Source organism: Nomascus leucogenys, chromosome X, assembly GCF_006542625.1.
Source record: "Nomascus leucogenys isolate Asia chromosome X, Asia_NLE_v1, whole genome shotgun sequence".
NCBI classification, from domain to species: domain Eukaryota; kingdom Metazoa; phylum Chordata; class Mammalia; order Primates; family Hylobatidae; genus Nomascus; species Nomascus leucogenys.
This window is the reverse complement of record NC_044406.1, coordinates 9761708-9783982: the sequence shown is the minus strand read 5'-3', so window position 1 is coordinate 9783982 and position 22275 is coordinate 9761708. Positions and strand designations below refer to the sequence as shown.

The 22275-nt window shown below is 38.1% G+C and overlaps 2 protein-coding genes across 4 annotated transcripts in view; one reads left to right on the top strand and one right to left on the bottom strand.

Annotated features, from left to right (window-relative positions):
* The window catches only part of ARHGAP6 (Rho GTPase activating protein 6), a 529902-nt gene that overhangs the window by 363857 nt on the left and 143770 nt on the right, over positions 1 to 22275 (top strand). The window lies entirely within an intron of this gene.
* AMELX (amelogenin X-linked) lies at positions 184 to 7532 on the bottom strand. Of its 3 annotated transcripts, XM_003261018.1 has the most exons (7): positions 7477 to 7532; positions 6101 to 6166; positions 4119 to 4166; positions 2801 to 2842; positions 2668 to 2709; positions 1972 to 2397; positions 184 to 335 (listed from the first exon to the last, which is right to left on the bottom strand). In XM_003261018.1, the coding sequence occupies exons 2-7, from the start codon at positions 6152 to 6154 to the stop codon at positions 330 to 332; spliced, it is 618 nt and encodes a 205-aa protein (XP_003261066.1). In that variant the 5' UTR covers positions 6155 to 6166; positions 7477 to 7532; the 3' UTR covers positions 184 to 329. The 3 variants fall into 3 exon arrangements, with proteins under 3 accessions (XP_003261066.1, XP_003261065.1, XP_003261067.1); XM_003261017.1 differs by lacking the exon at positions 2801 to 2842; XM_003261019.1 differs by lacking the exons at positions 2801 to 2842; positions 4119 to 4166.

The following is a 22275-nucleotide window of genomic DNA, read 5'->3' as shown; positions in this document are numbered from 1 at the left end:
AAAAGATTTGAGATAGTATAATTTAAATTTTCTCTAAAAAGAAATATATTCCTTATTTGCTTGCCAAATGGTGAATTTGTATGACTAAATGAGCAGTTCCTACCTTATTCTAGAATAGTCATTCATAATATATCATCTCAAATGATAGGAAAATTTAAGTTTCATTCAACACAAAGACATGAATGATTTTTAATGCATTTTATTGCCTGCTAATGGTGCTTTTTTAGTTACAGAATTTGCTAAGTAAAGTGATTATAAGCAAAAGTCATGTGTTCTTGTGTCATTCCTGAAAGCATCTGAAGTATTCATTCCCCTCATCTTCTGATCTTTTAATCCTGAAAAAAATTGCAAAAGAACAGTTAAAATAATTTAGAAATGTTCCTAGTGAGTACCATTTACAATAACCTGTCTGGCTTCAGTTTTGTCAAAACAATGTACAACTATTTAAGTTGAACTCTATAATTTCTGAAGTTTCTTTGTTATTTCGTTGTCATTAGATATTAGGTGTCCATGAGGACTGCTTCCACCTTCAGGGCACTTAAAGCCTATTATTTTATAATAAAATAACAATTGCTACCTTTTCGGGGGGTACGTCTTGCATGTCAGGCTCCAAGCTTATCATGCTATTTTGTTTTCCATAGAACAACTCTAAGAAACTATCAATGTTTATACTCAAATTTTACACAAAAAGAAACTGTGTTTTAAAGAGTTCAAACTATCCGCCCAAAGTCACCTTTCCATAAATAGCTTTGTCAAGATGTGAGCACATTATAAAGTTCATGGTATTAATTATTAATAAAGAGACAAATAAATGCATTTTCTATGTACAGAGAGAACATGTTCCTTGGACTAGAATAGCCAGTGATAGGCACCAGATTAGTTGGGATTCAATCAATTTTCAAAAAATTCTGCCCCATATTTTCTGTAAACATGCTCACAATTATGAAGCCATTTATGACATATATTATGATTTTTTTTAATTCAGAAACTATGGTATTTATAATTGGACAGAGACTTGAAAATAATCTGATTTTGTCATTTTCCCCCATTTAAAAGAAAATAAAACACCCATACATTTGAAGTAACTTTACAATACTGCCTCCTCTTTGAGGGCAAAGCCAGAACTGGAACCTTTGTGTCCTGGCTTCTTATCCTGGTCATTTCCACCTCACTTCTCTCTTCTTCTCAGTAGCAAATCATGAATAACATGTATAAATTGGAATTACAGTTGGATACATATACATGATAGGATCACATAATCTCATATACATAGAAGTAAGACTTTATGGATGTAGATTAAGGTTGTTTTGTTGACTATTCCCATTCATTTGTAAGAGCTATCTGTAATGGAAGATTTAGTGCTAAATTGCAGTAACTTCTTGCTAAAAGCTTAATCATCTATAGAATCCCAGTACAGAAAAGGAATCTAACAGTGTGTTTAGTTTAGCCATCTCCAAGTTAGATTGAAAACTACTGGAAACGGGGAATCTTCCTGTAGGTTTTTGAAGAGATTTCCCATCTACCTTTTGTAGCCTGTTCAGATATTTGCACTCTCAAAATTACCCGCTCCCTCTTTTCTTAAGACTTCAGTGCAACTATAGCCTATTCTTGCTAGTCAAACCTTTGAAATATAAGGAGAACTGATATTCCCTTATACTGTTGCCCTTAAAATTCATGGGGTTTAGTAATATATATTTCTATTAATGGGTTTTGGTAATATAATTCTGGTAGAAATTCAGTAATAGTAAAATTGAAACCTACCATAAAAACTGTGGTCTTAATTATCAAGCCATTTAGATGAATTTGTTTTTAATATAAAGGTATAGCATATTGCTTGGACTAATAGAATCATAGACCTGTAACTACTACAACTCTAGGCCCTTGGTTGTCGGAGACCTTAGAACTCTGGGGCCTATTTTGCTGCACCATTTTCACAGGATTTGCATTGTAGTGGCTTCAAAATATACTCACCACTTCCTCCTGCTTGGTCTTGTCTGTTGATGGCCAAGCTTCCAGAGTCAGATCAGGAAGCATGGGAGGCAGGGGCTGCATGGGGAACATCGGGGGCAGAGGTGGCTGTGGCGGCAGGGGCTGCATGGGGTGCACAGGTGGCTGGGGCTGCATGGGCTGGTGAGGCTGTGGCTGAACAGGCTGGGGCTGGTAGGGCTGCTGGGCGGGCGGAGGGAGGTTTGGCTGGTGGTGTTGGGTTGGAGTCATGGAGTGTTGGCCAGGAACGGGCATCATTGGTTGCTGGGGGATCACGGGCTGCTGAGCTGGCACCACTGGGATGTGGTGATGAGGCTGCAGGGTGTGAGTCGGGGGGTGCTGTTGGGACAGCACAGGGATGATTTGGTGGTGCAGCCATCCACCCATGGGCTCGTAACCATAGGAAGGGTACTGGTGAGAAACAGAGAGGCAGGTTTACCATTGGCTCAGGTGACTCCAACCAGAGAAGCAGCAGTGTTTTCTTTGCCATTATGGCTATAGGAATATTTTATTCATTTTTCCTTTGCAAAAATTTGTAACTGTGTACACAGATATGATTTTTTACAAACTAAATTTCCCGTTAATGTCTGTATGTGGGGTAGACATGATATTTCACTTAATATGGGAATTTTAATGCATGCCTAATATTTTCAGGGAATAAAGAACAAAATGTCTACATACCGGTGGCCTTATGCTCTGGTACCACTTCAAAGGGGTAAGCACCTTAAGAAAAAAAGATATTAGAACCCATTTGATTTAATTTACTTTCATCCAATAGAGAAACTCACTGATGCAGTATGAAATATAGACTCACTAATGTAGTCCTGTCAACATTGATAGCCTGAGAATGTGAGTTCTACAAAAGAAAGAAGAAGGTAAACATTTGTTGGGTGCTTCCTGTGTGTCAGGCACTGTGTTTACATCCATCACACACATTCTTCATCTTTTCTCATATGCTAGGAGGCAAGTATTATTACTCTCACTTTTTAGATAAGGTCATGGGGAGTTAAAGAGATTCATTAACTTGACTGAGGTTACAAAGGGAGTAAATCTGTTTAATTCCATAGTTCCTGCTTTTCATTGTAAGAGCAAAACAAACACAAAATTATGACATAATAATATAACATAATGTTAATTTCATTTTTTTCTTTGATGTCACAATGGGAAAAAGAGAGGCGCAAACACTGTCCCTCCTCCTAGAAACACAGATTGACTGATCAGATGTGTCAATCTTTTAGGTTTAAAAGAAAATCTTGCCTCAAAATCTTACTAACATTTGTCTTCAGCTTTTATAAGTAAATAAACTCATAGATTGTTACCTGAACCTGTGGGAGAAGTAAGAACTTTTTTCCTTTCTGAACAGTATATATACTTGGTTTGCCTTAGGTTTGAGGATTCTTCATATAGTAATACGGCATTTAATTGATACAAAAAATAATTAGTAACCTTGCTCATATTATACTTGACAAAGCACTTTTCATATTCATTAACTATATTACTCTCCAAACAATATTTTGAAATATGGTTGTTATAATTATTTCCTTTCTCCAGATGAGGAAACCAGGGTTCCAGAAAGAGGAAATGATTTGTCCAAAGTCACACAGTTAGTAAGAGGTTGAGGAGAACCTCAAACCTGATGTCCAAAACTCATGCATTCCATTGTTCTGTGGAGTCTCTCCTATACCACTTAGTTACTAATATTTCAGCAGAGGCAAATGAGAGACACACATAGAGTGTGACTATCTTAGAATCAGGAGTTTTTTGAGCTGGAAAGAGTCTTAAATAACATCTTACCTAATCCTTACATTTTACTAGCTGGGATAGAACCAAGCTGGTCAGAGTTTACTTTTTGCCCTATCATGTAGCCTCCCTGAGTAGTGGTTCATGATGGGTAAGCTTACGGCCATATTTAGGAGGACAGACTGAGTCAGAGTGGCCAGGCAGGAGGCTGCTGGGACGACACAGGCTTGAGGCCAACCATCAGAGCTTAAACTGGGAAGCTGGTGGTAGGAACTGTAAAATCAGGACCGCTTGAGAAACATCTGGGATAAAGAATCAACACACTATTCTTTACAGAGCCCAGGGCATTGTTAACGCAAACAATGGTCAAAATTAGTAAAGAGAAAAATTACCTCATAGCTGAAGTTGATATAACCAGGGTGCCCAGGATGAGGTGGTAGCTTTTATAGGGAGGAGGGGAGGAGAATAGAAAGAGAGAGGAAGGGAGAGAGTGAAGGAAGAGAAGAGAGAGGAAGAGATTAAGTCAGTATGCAATTGTTCACATTAAAGGAGACTGAAGCTACTTTAAAAAAATCTATGTAGTGCAGAATATACTTGAGGTCTGTTTTTAGTTTGAACAAATGTGCTGTGTAGAAGAGGAGACCTCTTATTTTAAAGAGGTTCAGAACAGCTAAATGACTGTTCCTGGGGTTGTAGCCTTATGGTTGGAGACCTGGAAGCAGAAACCAGCACAAATTTATTCTCCAGTGATCTTTGGACAACATCCCACCCCCACACCCAGTGTTTTCAATGAATTCTACCCTATCCTGCCCAACAGTTTACTTGCTGATAAAACTCACCCCATATTGGGGAGAGAAGTGTGTTTCTCTTACACAATAAAGAAATATCAACAAGGAGAGAATTGTCTCACAAATATTCCCTTGTAGATCAGGAGGTGGTTAAGTATTTTTAAGTATCAAAGGGATTTCTCATAATTGACATGCAAAGTAAACAACACTTCCATACAACAAAAGAAGCCACAAAAGAAACCACAAGGTGGGAATTATTGATGAATGCCAGAACAAGATGAGTGGAGCAAAGTGGAAACATTATAAATCCTGTGGAAAATGAAAGAATTGATTTATGATGTTTAGGCCGATCTTTTTTTATTATTCTGCCAACGGTTTTATGGCAGAAAAATTTTAAAGTTAAAAATAAAAGGCCACCTGAATGATGATCTGAATCAGGACTGTCTATCCTCTCAAAAGTGGGGGCCAAGTGTCTGGTGCCTGTGTTGTAGAACTCTGGTTGTGCCTGGGGTCCAGGGAGGAGAGACGGTCATGCAGAAAATCTCCCTCAGACATTGGCCTCATTTAGGATTGGCTCTATTATATTCTTTAAAAATGCTCACATTTCATGAGAAGGTTTATTCACTCTCATCTGGATGTGAATGGTTTTAGTCAGGTCCTATACCCTCTTGAACAATACTATCTTAGAGAGTGGGAAAAGGGCTGAATTTGTAAGGCAGGGACCCCTGAGGAAACTAGGAATCGCTGCAATGCAGGATTTCAGGAAGTCAGAGCACAGAATCTTGGTTTTGTGGATGAGAGAGGAAGAGAGGAGGCAGGGGTGCAAGCTTGCTGGCTTCTGGTTGTATCAACTGCTCTTTATTCCACCAAAAAGCAGATGCAGCCTGCTTGGCGTGCATGTGATCTAAGTTCTCTGCCCTTATGCACCTGTGTCCAGACAGAGTGGGTCTAATGTCCTGATCTTTAATACATTTGAATATAAAATATATCACTATGTATTGGGTGTAGGCAGGATCCCGGGCAACCACAAAAAGTCACATACTTATCAGATGTACCCAAAGAGGTGGGGCCTCTGAGAACAGGAAGGTGGCTCAAAAAGTGGATTCCTAACACAAAAATCTTACCCCCTGAGGGGTAACAGCAGCAATATGTGAAGGGCAGGAAGAGATTTGGAATCTTGAGAGGAATTGGGTTTTACACAAAACTGGCATCTCTGTAATATTTGTCCAAAGCTGGTTAAGCACTTTCTCTGGAGACCTTTCAAGGGTCCCTTCCAAAAGCTTCCTCCATCTAGAGATGGGTGGTGATATTTACAAGCTAACGGTTCCAAAAGAATCTCCTGGGTGCTTATAAAAATGCAGAGTCCTGGGCCCCGCCCCAGCTGTACCAAATCAGAATTTTTGGTAGAGGCATTTGAGAATATATCTTTTTAAAACAAGCTCCTGAAGTGTTTCTTCAACCCGGAGACGTATGAAGACATCTGATCTCATACTGTTTTAAACCCTAATTTCACCAACTATGGGCAGACTTTTATGTCCAAGCTTGTGAAATTGGACACTGACTTATGCAAGGGGTGTTTTACTCACAGGCATGGCAAAAGCTGCTCCCAGGAGGCAGGCAAATAAAATCCAGGTCCCCATTTCTTGATGGTTCTGAAATGTAAGTCAACATCCGCTTTTCTTATCTCTTCTGAAACATGGATGTAATGAATGCTCCATAAAACACACATAATCTACATTAGTCTATTGCTAGTAAGAAGGATGGAGCCATTCTTTGTGAATTTACTTCAGTCATATGTGATTTCCAGCTCTCAGCCTATTTCATTGTTTCTGGAGTCACAATAGTGATAAAGATGCATTTAATTTAGGTTGGGGGCTAAACAAGTTACAGGGACATGAATGATCTATCCTCGTATGACTTTGCATGCCATTTTCCTATGCCTATACAGCCCATAGTCATAGAAGCTAAATCATATTTATAATTAATGATTAAAGGAATAAAGTTGGCTCTAAAGGTTGGGAAGATCATCAAAGTGCACAGTCTTTTATAATTTTAGAACAAGGAGGCACAGAAATGTCTCCTGCACAGTCTACCTGGGCATTGCTACTGTTAAAAACAAGGACTAATCATTTGAGAAAATATATTAATTTGCCAAGATAGATTTTAGTTCCAGAAATTCCTATCTACAGAACTTCAGGTGAGACCCTCCAGTAACATCTCTGAACTCCAGATTGTGGAGCAAAAGATGTGGCTGAACCAACAGGAGAGGATGGTACTAATTTTATGTGATTCTTCAGTGAATTTTAAATACTTTCTCCCTAAGAGGTTTCATTTTCTTTCAACGGAATCTTCATTTTGTTTGATGTTGCACTGTAATTATGCTATAAATAAGACCCTTGGGACATTAAGCAAAACAGGTCCTCCTAAAATGTGCACATTGATTTGTGGCACAAATTATTGACCAACTGGGAAAACTGTCAGAAGAAAGACCTTAAATTTTGTATAAGAAGTGAATATTACATGTAATAATGCTGTCTATGAAAAGTACACTGAAGTTTTCTAACTCCTAAATTTGTTTTTTGTTTGTTTGGGTTAATGAGAAAGAACACTTCATTGATGGTTCTATTTTATGTAATTAAATGAAAAGCTTTTCAAAGTAGTAGATCACAGCCTGTGAATGTATTATTTTTACTTTAATCGATAATTAATTAAAATAAATATTTTACTATGAAATGTGGCCAAGAAAGAGCTTTGGAATTAGACAAGCACTTTGTTGCGTTATAAAGTTAAAAAAATCATTTCAGTAATCAGAGTCTAATTTAATTATGGGCCAACTAAAAAGTAACTATTGATGGCATATAGTATTAGAAATGTAGAATACATTTATATCTTTTAAAAGAAATGCAGAGAAAGAAATAAGCACAAAAAAAAGGATATCAAATTATAAATAAAATCCACATACCTTCGAATGTATTCAGTGCAAGTTTCTGTTTGAAACTCAGGGATGCTTAATCCTTTAGATTTCTTCCAACTACAAGCTCAATTTATATCATTCATGGCATCTGTAACAACCAATCCGGTTTCTAAAGGAAAAATGTGTTGAGTATAACTAAAAATCCCTGTATCATGATTTTTTAGAAGCTATGATCAGACATAAGGCTGTATGTTGTGATTAGTGCATATGGAATCTTTCATTATGGGCAATAATAGGTTTAACAGGCAAAGAGTTTCATCAGGCTATTTTGAAGTCAGCAAATTAGTTGACTGCACATGTTGATATATTCAGATTTATTTTTAAAAAGCTGCTCTGCCATCGCCTTTTCCTCAGTTCTAGCAAACAACATTGTTCTTTACAAAAATCAAGCTAGGTGGTTGACATTCTCTAGTGTAATCTGGATATCCTCCAGGATTTTTCCAGCCCTTTCAGATCAGGAGAAATTGATTCAAATTCCCATTTGGGTAAAACCCCAAAGCTCTCTCTAGTATCTCTCTGAGGAATTATAATTTTGGGATCACCACTGCTCTATTATCTGCTTCCATTGAAGGTACTTTTCTCTGTTCCCTTTGGCTGCTCCTTTATCACCACTCTGGTGTCCACCAAAACAGGGGACAAAGCCCCTTCTCGGCCCATGCTGAAACCCATCTACCATAAAAACTATCTGGAACTTAAGGTTCTTGCAGTAGCAAAACTTTTACTGATGATCTATGCTACAAGGCAAGGAGTGCACACCAGACAGCACATTTTAAAGTAAATTTTGTTTTTTACAAACAAACTCATGTCACAGGGGATATTGTCCTTTGCCTCCCAGCTCACAGAGCAGCTTGGCCTCTCAATATGGCGGCCCTTCTTTGCCCACATCCTTCTGGCCAAATCCCACTTTTTCATACAGGCAAACCCAAATTCCTCTCTGTTTTTCAGAGTCTCTTAACTGTCTGGCTAGCTACTTTGTTTCCATGTTCTCAGCAGCCTCTCCTTTCCCTAAGCAATAACCAAAGCTATTCACTTTCTAAAAGAAGCTCTGATTATCTACCTATGAAATTCATGTGTGTTTTACCCCTCTACCTTGGTATAACATGTGGGTTTTTTTCTTTTATTCTGGAATTTGATTAGATTGATCTAATTGAGCAAATTTGTAATTAGTGGCAGGAGCTAACTGATGAGTCGTCCATCAATATTAGATCAATAAAGGAGATACTGAATATCTACCCAGATACAGTTGATGTTATACTTGGATCTCTTTGAATACTCAAGTAATACTTATAAAATTTGTACATATACATATGTTTATGTGTATATATACAAATTACTTAGCCTGTCTGAGCCTCAATTTCCTGATATGTAGAATGGGAATAATAACAGAACCTAGCTCAGGGAATTAGTATGAAAAGTAGATGAGTGACATCTCTGGGGAAATGGCTATTTGTTACTCTCCCCAACCCTGTCAGCTGGCATACAGCAAATGTTTAAAGAATGCTAATAAACAAGATTCCAAGATGATCTTTGGGGATAAATCAGTAGGGATGAATATTGCAAAGAAAGGTAAGACCTTCCAATCAGGGAGAGAGAGATTGCAAAGAAGGAAGTAGAAGATTATCACAGGTAAAATGTATGCATGAAAAGAAACATAGGATATGATTCTAAAAGCCAAATGTCCCCAGGATTGCATTTATTTATGAATATATTTATTGGTGAATTTTATGTCAGAGACAAGAAGGATTCCCTTTGAAGGAAGTTGGAAAATGGACCTTAGAAGGATTGGCAGGGGTGTACAGCAAGGTGGTAAGAGAGAGGAAGGAAAATGTGGATCACATTATGTTCACTTTCAATCCTTTTCCCCCGTTTTATATAATTACATATATTGGAGTGTCTGAAAGGATTCAGGATATTTTTTTTTCTACAAAGTTGTGGGTAATCTCTACTTATGAAGTCAATGATGAATTACTAGTGGCCTTGTAGTTTTAGAAAGATTGATCTTATACTTTTTCTCACCTTTTAAGAATGAAAGGATGATATATTTGGCCATAATGATCAGCAGGATGCTTCCTTAATGTGGCATTAATTCCTCTGGACCACTGGATAGTGAGTTACTGCTAATTTACTGTGGACAGTTGAACAAGCTTTGATGGTCGATTCCATAGAAATAATTGATTTTCCCCTACTGCATATCCTGAGTCATAGGACATTAAAATATGGATCTCTGTTTGAAATCTCTTCCACTAATTTAGGCCCCCCTTACACAGCTTAAAAATTGCTAAATGTTTTTCAGGAAAATGAAATTTCAATTGAGATATTTTTCCTATAAGCAATTATTTTATTTATGAATAAATTGGCTGCATAAAATAGTTCTTTTGCTCATTTTTTTGTAGTAGGTATTCTTTTTCTTGACTTGCAGCCCAGTACGTTTTGCTGTTCTCACAGTGCTTATGTTAGCAACTTCCCCACTTCTAATTTGCTGCTTCTAATTTATAGTATGCTAGAAAATCATATGCCCAAGCTTGTTAAAAGTATGGGTGAACTGAAAGTAAAGGAACACTCTAAGTGGGGCTGGCCTGGGAGGGCCTCACCTGTAAGAAAAGCAAATGAATTTCAGTTTTGTGACACTTATTTTTGACTGCTGGGAGGGTGTTTGGTTTGTTTTGGGGTTCCTCTCAACTGGCTTACTGCCTGGGTTTCAACAGCACTCGGGGTATGAGGGTGGCCTTTGGATAAGTCAGGTATTATGAGTTTGAAAAGCCTTTTCTATCATCTATAAGAGTTCAACTCTTGAGTCTTCTTTTAAAGCATCCCCAGGGTTGTCCAATATTCTAGAATAATTTCAACAGTGAGTCTTCTTAAGTAGCTGGAGCCAAAGTTGGCTTTAAATATTTTCTCTGTAGATGTTTACTTATAAGAAAACATCACTCTCTAGGATAGCTTTTTTTTTTTTTTTTTTTTTTTTTTTTTTTTGCTGGGGTAGAGTTGGAGTTGTATGATCTTCAGATCTTAGGCACAAAACCACCGATGAATTCCGATACACATTGTAACTTTGACCCCACTGCAACCCTTAGAAATCAGGTATTGTGTCTTATACTTTCTTGGGAGCTCCTTGGTACCTAGAAAAAGCTCTTATACAAAGTAGGTGCTAGATAAATGTGTTGATGAATTAATGAAAATGTAGAAAAGTTTTCCATGACATTGTAAATATAGAAAATGTGGATTCTGAAAGAAATCCTACAGTGATTTAGATGGACCTTTTTAATAGCTAAGATGGATAATTCAGCATTGCTGTCAACTGCTCCTGTGGACTTTTGTGCAAATGACCTCTGATAAGTACCTGAAAAGGGAGATGCTGTAAAAGTGCTAGAATCTGTTATCCTAACATTCTCATTACATTTGGCTCAGACCTCTTAGTTCAAATTATAATATACTCCAAGCAAATACACTATGATAGTAAATTTTTTTTTTGAGACAGTCTCACTCTGTCGCCCAGGCTGGAGTGCAGTGGCACGATCTCGGCTCACTGCAATCTCTGCCTCCTGGATTTAAGTGATTCTCCTGCCTCAGCCTCCCAAGTAGCTGGGATTACAGGCACATGCCACCACGCCCAGCTTATTTTTATATTTTTAGTAGAGATGGGGTTTCACCGTGTTGTCCAGGATGGTCTCGATCTCCTGACCTCATGATCTGCCTGCCTCGGCCTCCCAAAATGCTGGGATTACAGGCATGAGCCACTGCGCCTGGCCTATGAAATAACATTTAAAACAAAATGTCTACCAATAGCAGGGCTGGTTCAAATTGATTATGGCACAAATAGCATTCCAGATGAGGATGTCACTCTGCATTTGTCAACATAAAAAGATGTTGGTGACACATTGTTCAGTGGAAAAATAGATTTTTTAAAGTCCCCTTCTCTAATTTTTTGTCTCCCTCCCTCCCTGCTCTCCCTTCTCTCCATTTGGGGAGATATTCGCCAAAACACTAACAGTGGTTATCTAGGGACTCCTTGAAAATCTCTGGGTAGCCAAGGTTTACATTTATTTCTTTTAAATAATCTGTGAATGCAACAAATGCAGGGGAAATACAAGAAGTTTGGAGTATGATATTTCTCATTCATGTTCAGCAAGAGAGATTAGTAAGTGATAGTGCTACTTGCATAGGCCCTGGATATATCCAATGTTTATTCTTAGGGGGACAAAAAGTTGAACATAAAATCCAAGACAAAAAAAAAAAGAAACCACGATTTTTTTTAAAGTGAGAGAGCCCTTTTAAATCATGAGTAGTAAATATTTTAATAATATAAACATTCACAGTAAGAGTTCATACAGCTTGTAATTTGAAAAGTCCATAGGCATTTGCTAAATATCAGGTGGAACAATTTTCAACAAGGGAAATTATATGCAGTTGAAGAGTGTGTTGTTTGGATTATAATTAACTGGTAACTGTCAGGAGTGAAAATGGTACATCTGTGTTAAAAGAGGTAGGACAGTAATGTAAAAACAAGCATTTCTATTCCTGTTTATTGGGTAAAATGTACCAAAGTAAGTTCAACTTTCCTGCTGAGGTTAAGTGGAGACATACACAGATTAGTAGTTTTTTTAAATATTGTTCAGCCATAAAATGGAATGAAGCACTGATCCATACAACAACATGGATGAACCTTGAAAACATTACATTCAGTGAAGGAAGCCAGTCATAAAACACCATATACTGTATGACGGTATAGGAAATGCCAAGAATAAGCAAAATCCATAGAAACAGAAAGTAGATTCATGGTTGCCAGGGGTTGAGGGAAGGGGGAAATGGGGAGTTACTGCTAATGAGCACCAGGTTTCTTTTTGTGATGATAGAAATGTTCTGGAGTTAGACAGTGGTGATGGTTGCACAATCTTGTGAATATACTAAAAGCCACTCAATTGTACACTTTAAAGTGGTGGGTCTTATGGTATGTGAATTATATCTTAATTTTTTAAAAGACACATATTATATATAGTATGATATCGGCCCTCAAAAAATTTACAGCCTTTATACATTATGTAAAATATAGATACGCAAAAGGCTAAACACAGTGTAACGGTACAGAACAATAGTGTAAGCGTTGCCCCATGATGATAAAGCTGATGATGACGACTGTGATGAAGATGAAACTAACCTTTATTGCCAGCCATGGTTCTAAGCATTTAACATGTTTAAATGTTTATTGGTCACCTCCTGCATGCCGGGTATATTCTAGGTTTATGTTTTACATCAGTGATTAAAACACACAAAGACTCCTACTCACAGTCTCACAGAAAGCAACTATGAACAATGGATATAATAAATAAGTACAGCAGAAGAAGAGAAAGCCTATGGAAAAGGAAAAAGTAGAGCAGCTAAGAAGGATTAGAAGTGCTGAGTTGCACATTTCAATAAGGTGGTCAGTTTTAAACAATTTCTTGAAGCAGGTGAGGTGTTTGCCTGAGCATCTCTGGGATCAGCACAAAGGCACCAGCATGGAAGTGGCCCAGTGTGTTAGCTAGCTGGCAGGAACCCAGTACTGCTGGTGTGGTGCAAGGTGGAGGGCATAAGAGGAGCTGAAGGCCAAAAGGTGACATCTTCTCATGCTTCCATGATCTTAGCAATTAAATGTAGAATTCCTTGCCTGAAATAATTCTATTGTTCCTTGTGTGCCACGGGCTTCAGGCTTTGGAGATGTGAAGGATTTGGATAGACATAGAGGCTATTTCCTCACAGGGCTGAGTCATTGGAAGAAAGAGAAACGGGAACGGGCAGAGCATGCTTGGTGTGCAGAAAAAGACCAGCTAGGCGGCAGCAGAGGTTTTAGGTAGAAAAATGGCAACGGCAGATGGGCTGTTGGGAACAGAGAGACCCTGAATGTTGGACAGGGAAATCCACTTGTGTTCCCTCTGCAGTGGCAAAGCACTGAGCATTTGTATCCACTGTCCTTGCTTGCTAGGGTTTCTCCAAGAAAGTTCATCTGGAAGCTCAGACTTGTGTCAAGAATGAGAAGGTAGAAACGCAAAGCAATCAGATGACTTGGCTGTCTTCACATCACATTGAGAGTCAGAGCAGACGCAAGACCCCTGGGCTCTGGCCCTGGCTCAGACACTCTTCACCCACTTGCTCACAGATGAATGAGGCATATCTCAGGGCCCCAGATCAAATGATAACATTATAAGAACAACTGGAAATAGATAAGTTTTTAAAAATACAGAACATAATGTTTTTCCTGTGAAATATAGGGTTGCATTCAAAAACTGTTACCAGAGAATATTCTCCAGAGAAACCTACAGCTATTCAAAACTGCTCTACAATATAAGCTCTTGTTTAGCAAGAAATAAAAGGTATTTAATGAAAGGTCTATAAAAATGGATTTAATAACTTAATACATAATTCACATACTATAAAGTTCACGTGTTGAAAGGGTACACTTGAGTGGGTTTTAGTATATTTTTAATGTATTTACAAAGTTTGCCACCATCACCATAGTCTAGTTCTAGAACATTTTCATCACCTGAAAAGAAATCCCATACCCAGTAACAGTCAGTTCCCATTCCCCTCCCCTTAGCACAAGACAACTACCAATCTATTTCCTGTCTCTATGGATTTGCTTATTTGGGACATTTCATAGAAATAGAGTAATACAACATATGTTTGGAAAATGTGTCTCTGAGAACCTCTACAAAAAGGTTTCTCGGTATTAGCACTCTTGGCACTTGGGGCCAGATAATTCTTTGCTGAGGGATGTTTAGCAGCATCCCTGGCCTCTACCTTCTAGGTGTTAGCAGCAACAACCCTCCCTCTTAAGTTGTGACTAACCAAAAGTGTCTCCAGACATCGCATGTGTTTGATGGCGGAGTGAGGGGGCAAATTCGCCCCTAGTTGAAACCCACAGATTTACAGTTACCTAAGAACTGAGCTGGGTGTAGGGGTGTATAAAGTGAGGTGGGTGCCTGGACCCAGGGTGCTGTTGTGGAAAGACAACTATTTCAGGGTCTGTGAAGGCCCAAAGTTTGTACTCCGAGTTCCAAAACTCTGTGATTCGTTTTAGAAAATAGGAGATGACTAGGGGCAAGAGGCACAACTGTTATTTAGATTAAGTTATTGTTCAAACAATAGCTGATGGGAAAAAACACTCATTTTTTCGGTCACTAAAAAAGATAGAGGGTGATGGGTGCACCAAAATCTCACAAATCACCACTAAAGAACTTACTCATGTAACCAAATATCACCTGTTCCCCGAAAACCTATGGAAATAAAAAGAAATTTTAAAAGATAGAAATTGTTATTTTAAAATAAAATTACATAGTATATGCCAGTGGTCTTTACCTTCCTTATAAAGGACTGGAATCATGGTGTCAATAATTCAGAAAGTGTCTAAATTTGGATTTGGGCTGTTTTATGTTACAACAGTAAGAATTAATGGTTCTCAAAGAGCCTTACTTAAGTCAGTTTTAACATTACTCTGCAGACTATAAACACCCCTTGAGCAGCAAAAGGAAGCATGAAATTTGATTTATACCGTAGCTAAGGAAAACAAGTGGGCAATCACAATTTGATCATACCCTACTAATCTAATTTAGTCTCAGGAATGGAGGAAAAAGAGGAAGCTTATGGACTTTAGAAATATGTAAATTTCAGAAAGTATAAGTGTGATCTCTTTTCTTTTAAGAATTGTGTAAGTGAAGGAAGCTCTCATCCTCCCTGGTAAATCCATTTGTAAATAAATGGGCTAAAGAAATCATGACTATGGTCCTTTCTAGTTCTTAGGATCTGTCCTGCTCAGAGTGGGAATCACAAAGTGATTGAAGTAATAACTGGTATCTTTGTTGTTCTCAGTTTAAAGGAAGTGTTCTCTCAAACTGCCTTAGACTGTGCAGCCTTGACCCTCTAGGACTTGATGCCCTGTGTATGGCATTGCTATCAGATGCAAGTTAGTAAACCCAGATTGTGTTTACAAGTAGGTTGTCATTATACAGTGGCTTCTCTGTAAGTACAAAATGTATATTTCCTTTTTATTTATCATGGACTATAGCAATTACAGAATGTAGCTCTTGTTTTTATCAGGGATATTACTGAGGCCCTTAAACTCAAGCTGACTTACATTTATTTTAAAATACATGTTCCAAAGATGTTTTCAAAATTTTAAATATGCATATTTTTAAGATTCTCCCCTTTAACCTGTTCTCCCACCCTGACATTTAGGATGGGGAATAGACAGAACATCTGAGGGAGTTTGGATCTCACAGATCAGCTGTAAAATTGAGTAAGAGCAAAATGTTTGGGGAAAAAAAAAAATCTGTGTGGTTGTTCATCTGGAAAGATCTGTTCTCCACTCAGTAGCTTACAGAAGGCCCAACATGATATGGATCAGCTCGAATTCATTATCTGACCAAACAGCAACTCAGGAATCTTATGTCCTGTCCAAGGTGTGCTGTGGGACTCAAAAATCTCTTTCCAGATCTGTTATATCTTCGTAAAAATATCCATGAGAATCAGATAAACTAGTGGGCCTTAACCAGGAATGCTTGTGCCCTTCAGGGTACATTTTATAATATTTGGAAGCATTTTTGGTTGTCACAATTGGAGGATACGGACGTTCCTGGCATCTAGTGGGTAGAGGCCAGAGAAGCCGTTAAATATTCTACAATGAACAGGAAAGCCCCCCAAATAAAGAATTAACCAACCCCAAATGTCAGTAGCATTGAAGTTGGGAAATCTTGCTCAAGCAAATTCCCAGTGCCTCAGGTTGTCTTATGAGATGTGGGACATGTCAATATCCACAGTTGCCAGTTGTGCCATATGGAATGCTGCAAGGAGAAAATACGGATACACATGAAAATGTGTTTTTGGGATTTGGGGAAATACACCTATGGATTTGATACTTTGGTGTTCCAAAGATGTGGCTATTTTTGCCCACAAGTGTTGCCCAAAACCCCGGGGCTATGCGGTGCCTTTTTCACAGAGCAAGTACATAAAGTACAGACTGTTAAACAGATCACTCACCTGCTATAAAATGTCAGTTAATAATGAGGTCCCATCATGGATTTCAGTTGAATGATAAGTGCCACTTCTTTCCTCTTACATGTTTATTAGTGTCATCTAAAGCAATGGCTCTCAAAATGTGGTGGCTGGACCAGCAGCATTGGTATCACCTGGGAACTTGTTAGAAATGCACATTGTCAGCCCCCTCCCACACCTACTGAATCTGAAACTTTTGGGGTAGGGCCCAGCAATCTGTGTTATTTTAACAAGCTTCCCCATGATTCTGATGAACTTTAATGCTTAAATCGGAGAACTGTTGGGGACCACCAGCACCTGGGAGCTTGCTAGAAATCACATGACTAGGCCAGGACCTTGTTGAAAGGCAGATTCTCATTTAGTAGGCCTGAGAAAAAGGGATCAAGATTTGGGACTACAGATATGATAGCTTGGGTAAAGACTACAAAATTTCCCCTTTTTGAGCCTTCTATTTCCCTCTTCAAAAATTGGGAAGACATTGTATTGGTTCCCTGTTGCTGCTATAATAAATAACCACAAACTTAGTAGCTTAAAACAACACAAATTTATTATCTTACACTTCCAGAGGTCAGAAGTCTGAAATGGGTCTCACTGGGCTAAAATCATGGTACCTGGTGACTGTAGGGGAGAATCATTTTTCTTGACTTTTCCATTTTCTAGAGGCTGCCCACATTCCTTGGCTCATGGTTCCTTCCTCCATCTTCAAAGCCAGAAATGGCCTGGTGAGTCTTTCTCACATCACATCACTCTGACACTGAGCCTTCTGCCTCCCTGTTCCACATTTAAGTGGCTCCTGTGATTATATTAGTCCCATATACATAATTCAGGACAATCTCCTTATTTTAACAGCATATGATTAGCAACATTAATCCCATTTGCAACTTTAATTCCTCTTTGCCAGGTAGCATAACATGTTCACATATTCTTGAGATTTGGATGTGGACATATTTTGGGGGGCATTATTCTGCTTCCTACACAAATAATTTTACTTTTATTCTCCAGCAAAATTTGTGTCATAGAGAAAAATCTTGGAAGGAATCCAGTCAGGACCAATCTCCTACCAATTCAGAAATCTTCCTGCAAATTCCTCCAAACTTGGCCATGTGATACTAGCTTCTCGGCTAGACTGTAAGCTGTATCCTACAGAAGACCCTATCTTATAGTTATTCTCCATCTCCTCAGTGCCTAGAAGAGAATTTAGCTCATAATAGATACTTAGAAAACATTCTTTGATTGGTACACTGCTTTCAGGCATATAGAGCATGATGTGACTACATAGACTGTGGAATCTTGACTTTGTGAAACTGAGGGATTGATGCTGAATCTCTGTCAAGCCTTATTACCCTCCTGTGTAAAATGGGGATAATATTACATTCTGTATAGGATTGTTGTTGGAATCAAATGAAATGTTGTAAATAGAGCACATGGAGATATAGATATAATTTACATGAAACATCTGAAACCATAACATGGTAGAATACTACCTTGTGATAATTTACTAACAAAACTGCACAAGATCAGGACAGGTGGTATTGAGTCTCTTTACAAAATGCTTATTGAAGTGTCGCCTCTGGCTTCGTTTATAACGTAAATTTAGAAGCAGTGTTTCTCAACATAGACTATATTGTTGAACCATTCGTGTAGCTTTTAAATAATATTTTTGCCTGGGTTCCATTCTACCTAGTTTCTGATTTACTTGGTCTAAGCATTGGCTCCAACTCTTACTATGTTTTTGAATCACCTGGGGGAGCTTTTATAAATATTGATGACCAAGTGCCACCTCCAGAAATTCTGTTTCGATCAAATATAATGTGTAGCCATGGTTGAGATCCATTGAACACAGCTTATTCTACCTTGTGAATTATTACATCTGCCAGACCTTTACTGTATATGAGAAGTTGTAGTTTTATCAACTTTGCCTGAATCAGTGGATTTTTTTCTAATTTCCATTCAATGTCATTGGTGGAATTAAGAACACTCAACATAATGACATTTGCAGTTATAAAGGTGGTATCACATCCCCAGAGTTTTAGCAGGATGGCAGAACCACAGTGAGCACTTAGAAAACGTTTGCTAATGATGGGCCAAAAAAAAAAAAGTGTCTTTTATGGTCTCTTGATTTATTCAGGAGTATTGCATTGCAATTGAATCTCTCACAGAGTCCACTTGAGGCTGCTAACATGTTGATTTAATGAATGGGTGCATTTCATGAACCACCCATCTGAGTGAATTACTTTGGGTGTAGCTGTTTTGATTTTTCCTTCCTCTGAGTATATGGTTTTGTTAATTTAAACAAATTCAGTTGTTTTACCATTTTGTGGACACATTCTTTGTGTGGCCAAGAATCTTGTTTGTGGTGGCCACACCACAACGAGATTTGAATGTGGAGCAACCCAGCAAAGAAGTGCTAATTTGAAACAATTGTTAAGATTGCCAGCAACAAACCAAAGTGACCTCCATCAGTGGGTTCAGTTAGCAACCCTGAAGGCAAGACACTGTGTTTATTCCATTATCATTTCCTTCATCTATCAGAAACCCTAACCTTCATGGATGATGAAATAATAACAGTCTCAAACTTAAGATATATTTTGTTCATCTTAATTTTCTAAATGTCCTTTTTTCCCTCAGTACAAACATAATACATGTTTGTAAATAAATTCCAACACTATAAAAATTCATTAGACAGAGTGTCAAAGTCCTACAAATCCCATCCTCAAGTGATAGCCACTAATAACCATTTGAGAATATATAACCCCAGATCTCCCTGTTAAATTATAATAAACATTTATGTCCATAACTTCTGTTCTGCAACTTCTTTGTTTAACTTTACGTATAGTGGATATCTTTCCAAATTTATTCAGAGAGAGCTACTCCACTTTTTCTCATGACTGCCCAGAATTCCACTGAACAGATATCCCATAGTTTAGTTAGCCAGTTGCTCACTGATGGACACTTAGGTTTTTTATGTTTCTTTAAGCACATATGCATAGAACTAATATATAATAAAATTAATTATATATAAGTATTAATATATATATTTTGGTAGATTATAATACACATGTAGAGAAGTGCACATAAGTTTACAACTTAATGAATTTCTGCAAAGTGAACACACCTGTGCCAGATGAAGAACCATCCCTGACCAGCACCTCACAGGGATCCCTGGGACTCCCTTCCAGTCACTTCTCCCCAAAGGTAACCCCTATTCTGTATTTTTGTAGCATGTATTGGTTTTACCTGGTTTTATAGATTACATTACTGGTATCCTACAGCATGTTATTTTTTGTGTCAGACTTCTTTCACTCAGCGTGATGTCTCTGGGATTCATCTGTATTGTTGTAGGTGGTTGGAGTTTGTTTTTTCATTCCCATTACTGCATAGTTTTCCATTATGTGATATACCACAATTTATTCAGTCTACTTTCACGAACATTTGGATAATTTACAATTTGGGGCTGTTTTGAATAATGCTGCTATGAACATTCTAGCACACTTATTTTGGTGAACATATGCTCACATTTCCATTGTTTTTATTGGTGACTGGGTTTTTTTTGCTATCAGATATTGTACTGAAGTGGATGTCTTTGCAAATGTATCTTGCACATTTTGCAAGTATTTCTATAAAGTAGATATTAGAATTGCTGGGTCAAATGGTATTCACAATTACATTTTGAGTAGATATGGCAGAACTGCTCCAAAAAAATTTTTGACTTTTTTTTTTTTGAGACAAGGTCTTGCTCTGTTGCCCAGGCTGGAGTGCAGTGGTACAATCATGTCTGACTGCAGCCTCGAAATCCTGGGCTCAAGCGATCTTCCCATCTCAAGTCTCCCAAAGTGCTGGGATTCCAGATGTGAGCCACCATGCCTGGCCTAAATATTTTGACTTTTAAGCTAGGTCTGGACCTCAAGTAACCTATTGTGGATACATCCCTTTGCTATTACCATTATCTGTGACACAGACGCTGCTATTGTGTCTTCTTGACTACAAGGCAAGACTAACAAAAACCAGAATCTTCTGGCTCTTTTCAGTCATGCTCTAGTGAGCTAGTGCCTCTTTCATGTATTCACTGAGGGACAAAAAGATAAAATGACCTAGTGTCCCAGGATGCCAGCTTAAACTTTTGAGTAAATTGATGCTATGATAACATACACCAAATGGACTCTGTGGCTCTAAGTACCATCCACTCCAGATTGAGATAACCTCCTTTCCCAGGTAGAGAAAGAAGATTCTAACCTGGAGGTGAGAGCCATTTGCATGTCTTACCAAAAAATGTCCCATTCAGAATGCCCTGACATTGGGAGACATTAGGTTAGAGCAGTGTTTCCCAACCTTGGAACTACTGACATTTAGAGTGGGATCATTCTTTGCTGTGGGGGCCGTTCTGTGCACTGTAGGATGTTGGGAAGCATCCCTGGACTCCACCCATCACAATTGGCACTTTCCTCCTCAGTTGTGACAACCAAAAATGTCTCCAGGCAATGCCAAATGTCCCTTGAGGGGTAGGATCACCCCAGTAGAGGACTATTAAGCTAGTGCTTATAGAAGACCCCAGCTCTAAATCAGATTATGTTCAGATTCTGGCTCAGCCACTTTTTATGTGACCTAGGACAAAGTACCTAAGTTCTCTGCCTCATTTGGCTCATCTGTAAAATATAGATATTAACAGTAATATTTACCTCAATTGGTTGTTGTTGAGATTAAATGAGATTCTTAATGTGATGCACTTGGCATAGTCTTTGGCAAAAAAATAAGTGTTGAAAGTTGTTAGGTTTATTAGTCGTAATCTTTATTATTATTATAAAAAAATGGAGGGCTGGAAAAAAGGGTCCCATTGTGTATCCTGGAAAAAGGATGAGGATAATGCATATCTGAAAAAACATCAAAGGACAAGGGGCTCATAGCTCTTGGAACAGGCAGTGGGAAATGGAAATGTGGAGAAAACATTGAGTGCTATGAAGGAAGACAATGGCATTTGGTTGTCTCTCTCTGTTTCTTCTCAAGTTAACATTTGGAAACTAGAATTTGTGGAAAATAGACTTTGGCAGCAGAATTAGGCATTTTTAGGAACAAGATAAATCACCGTGGGGAAATATTTTATTGTATTACTCTTGTTAATATGAAGTTAGTAAACTTTCAATAGTGTGTTGAATGCTTTTATTTTAAATAATAAAATACATTCAGTGCTAAAGCAGCTGTATTGTTTTTGAGATTATTGAGTAGAAAAATTTATCTGTTAGGAACTTTGTTGGGTTGATTTTCACCTGATACCCTCTTCTCCCACCAAAGATCTAACTTTCATAAATTCTGGCAATAGAAAAACAAGTCGTCATGTTAAGCTAGGTCTGAACCTTAAGAAACACACTGTGGCTGCATCCCTTTGTTATTGCCATTATCTGTGATGCAGATACAGCAAGACAGAGTGGCGTCCTGGACGGGACTCCAGATGGAGAGTATGAGGCCAGTGTTATGTCTTTGTGTTGCCAAGCTGCACCTTGGCTTGTCACTTCTTCCCATTGTGCCTCAGGTTCTGAGCACATGGAATTAGTTCAGCATGTCCCAACTATATTCTGGGGAATTCGAGCGATATGGAGAGATCGTCTGAAAATTAAAAAAAATAAAAAATAAAAGGAAGTGAGATTATAGCAAGTATATTTAGGAGGTACTCCGAGTTATAATTTCCCCTCTGCAGGACTTCTCTATTATTCTTATTGTTTATTGTGACTACTTAAGGTGAAGCTACCATGTACAACTTTTTCAAATATA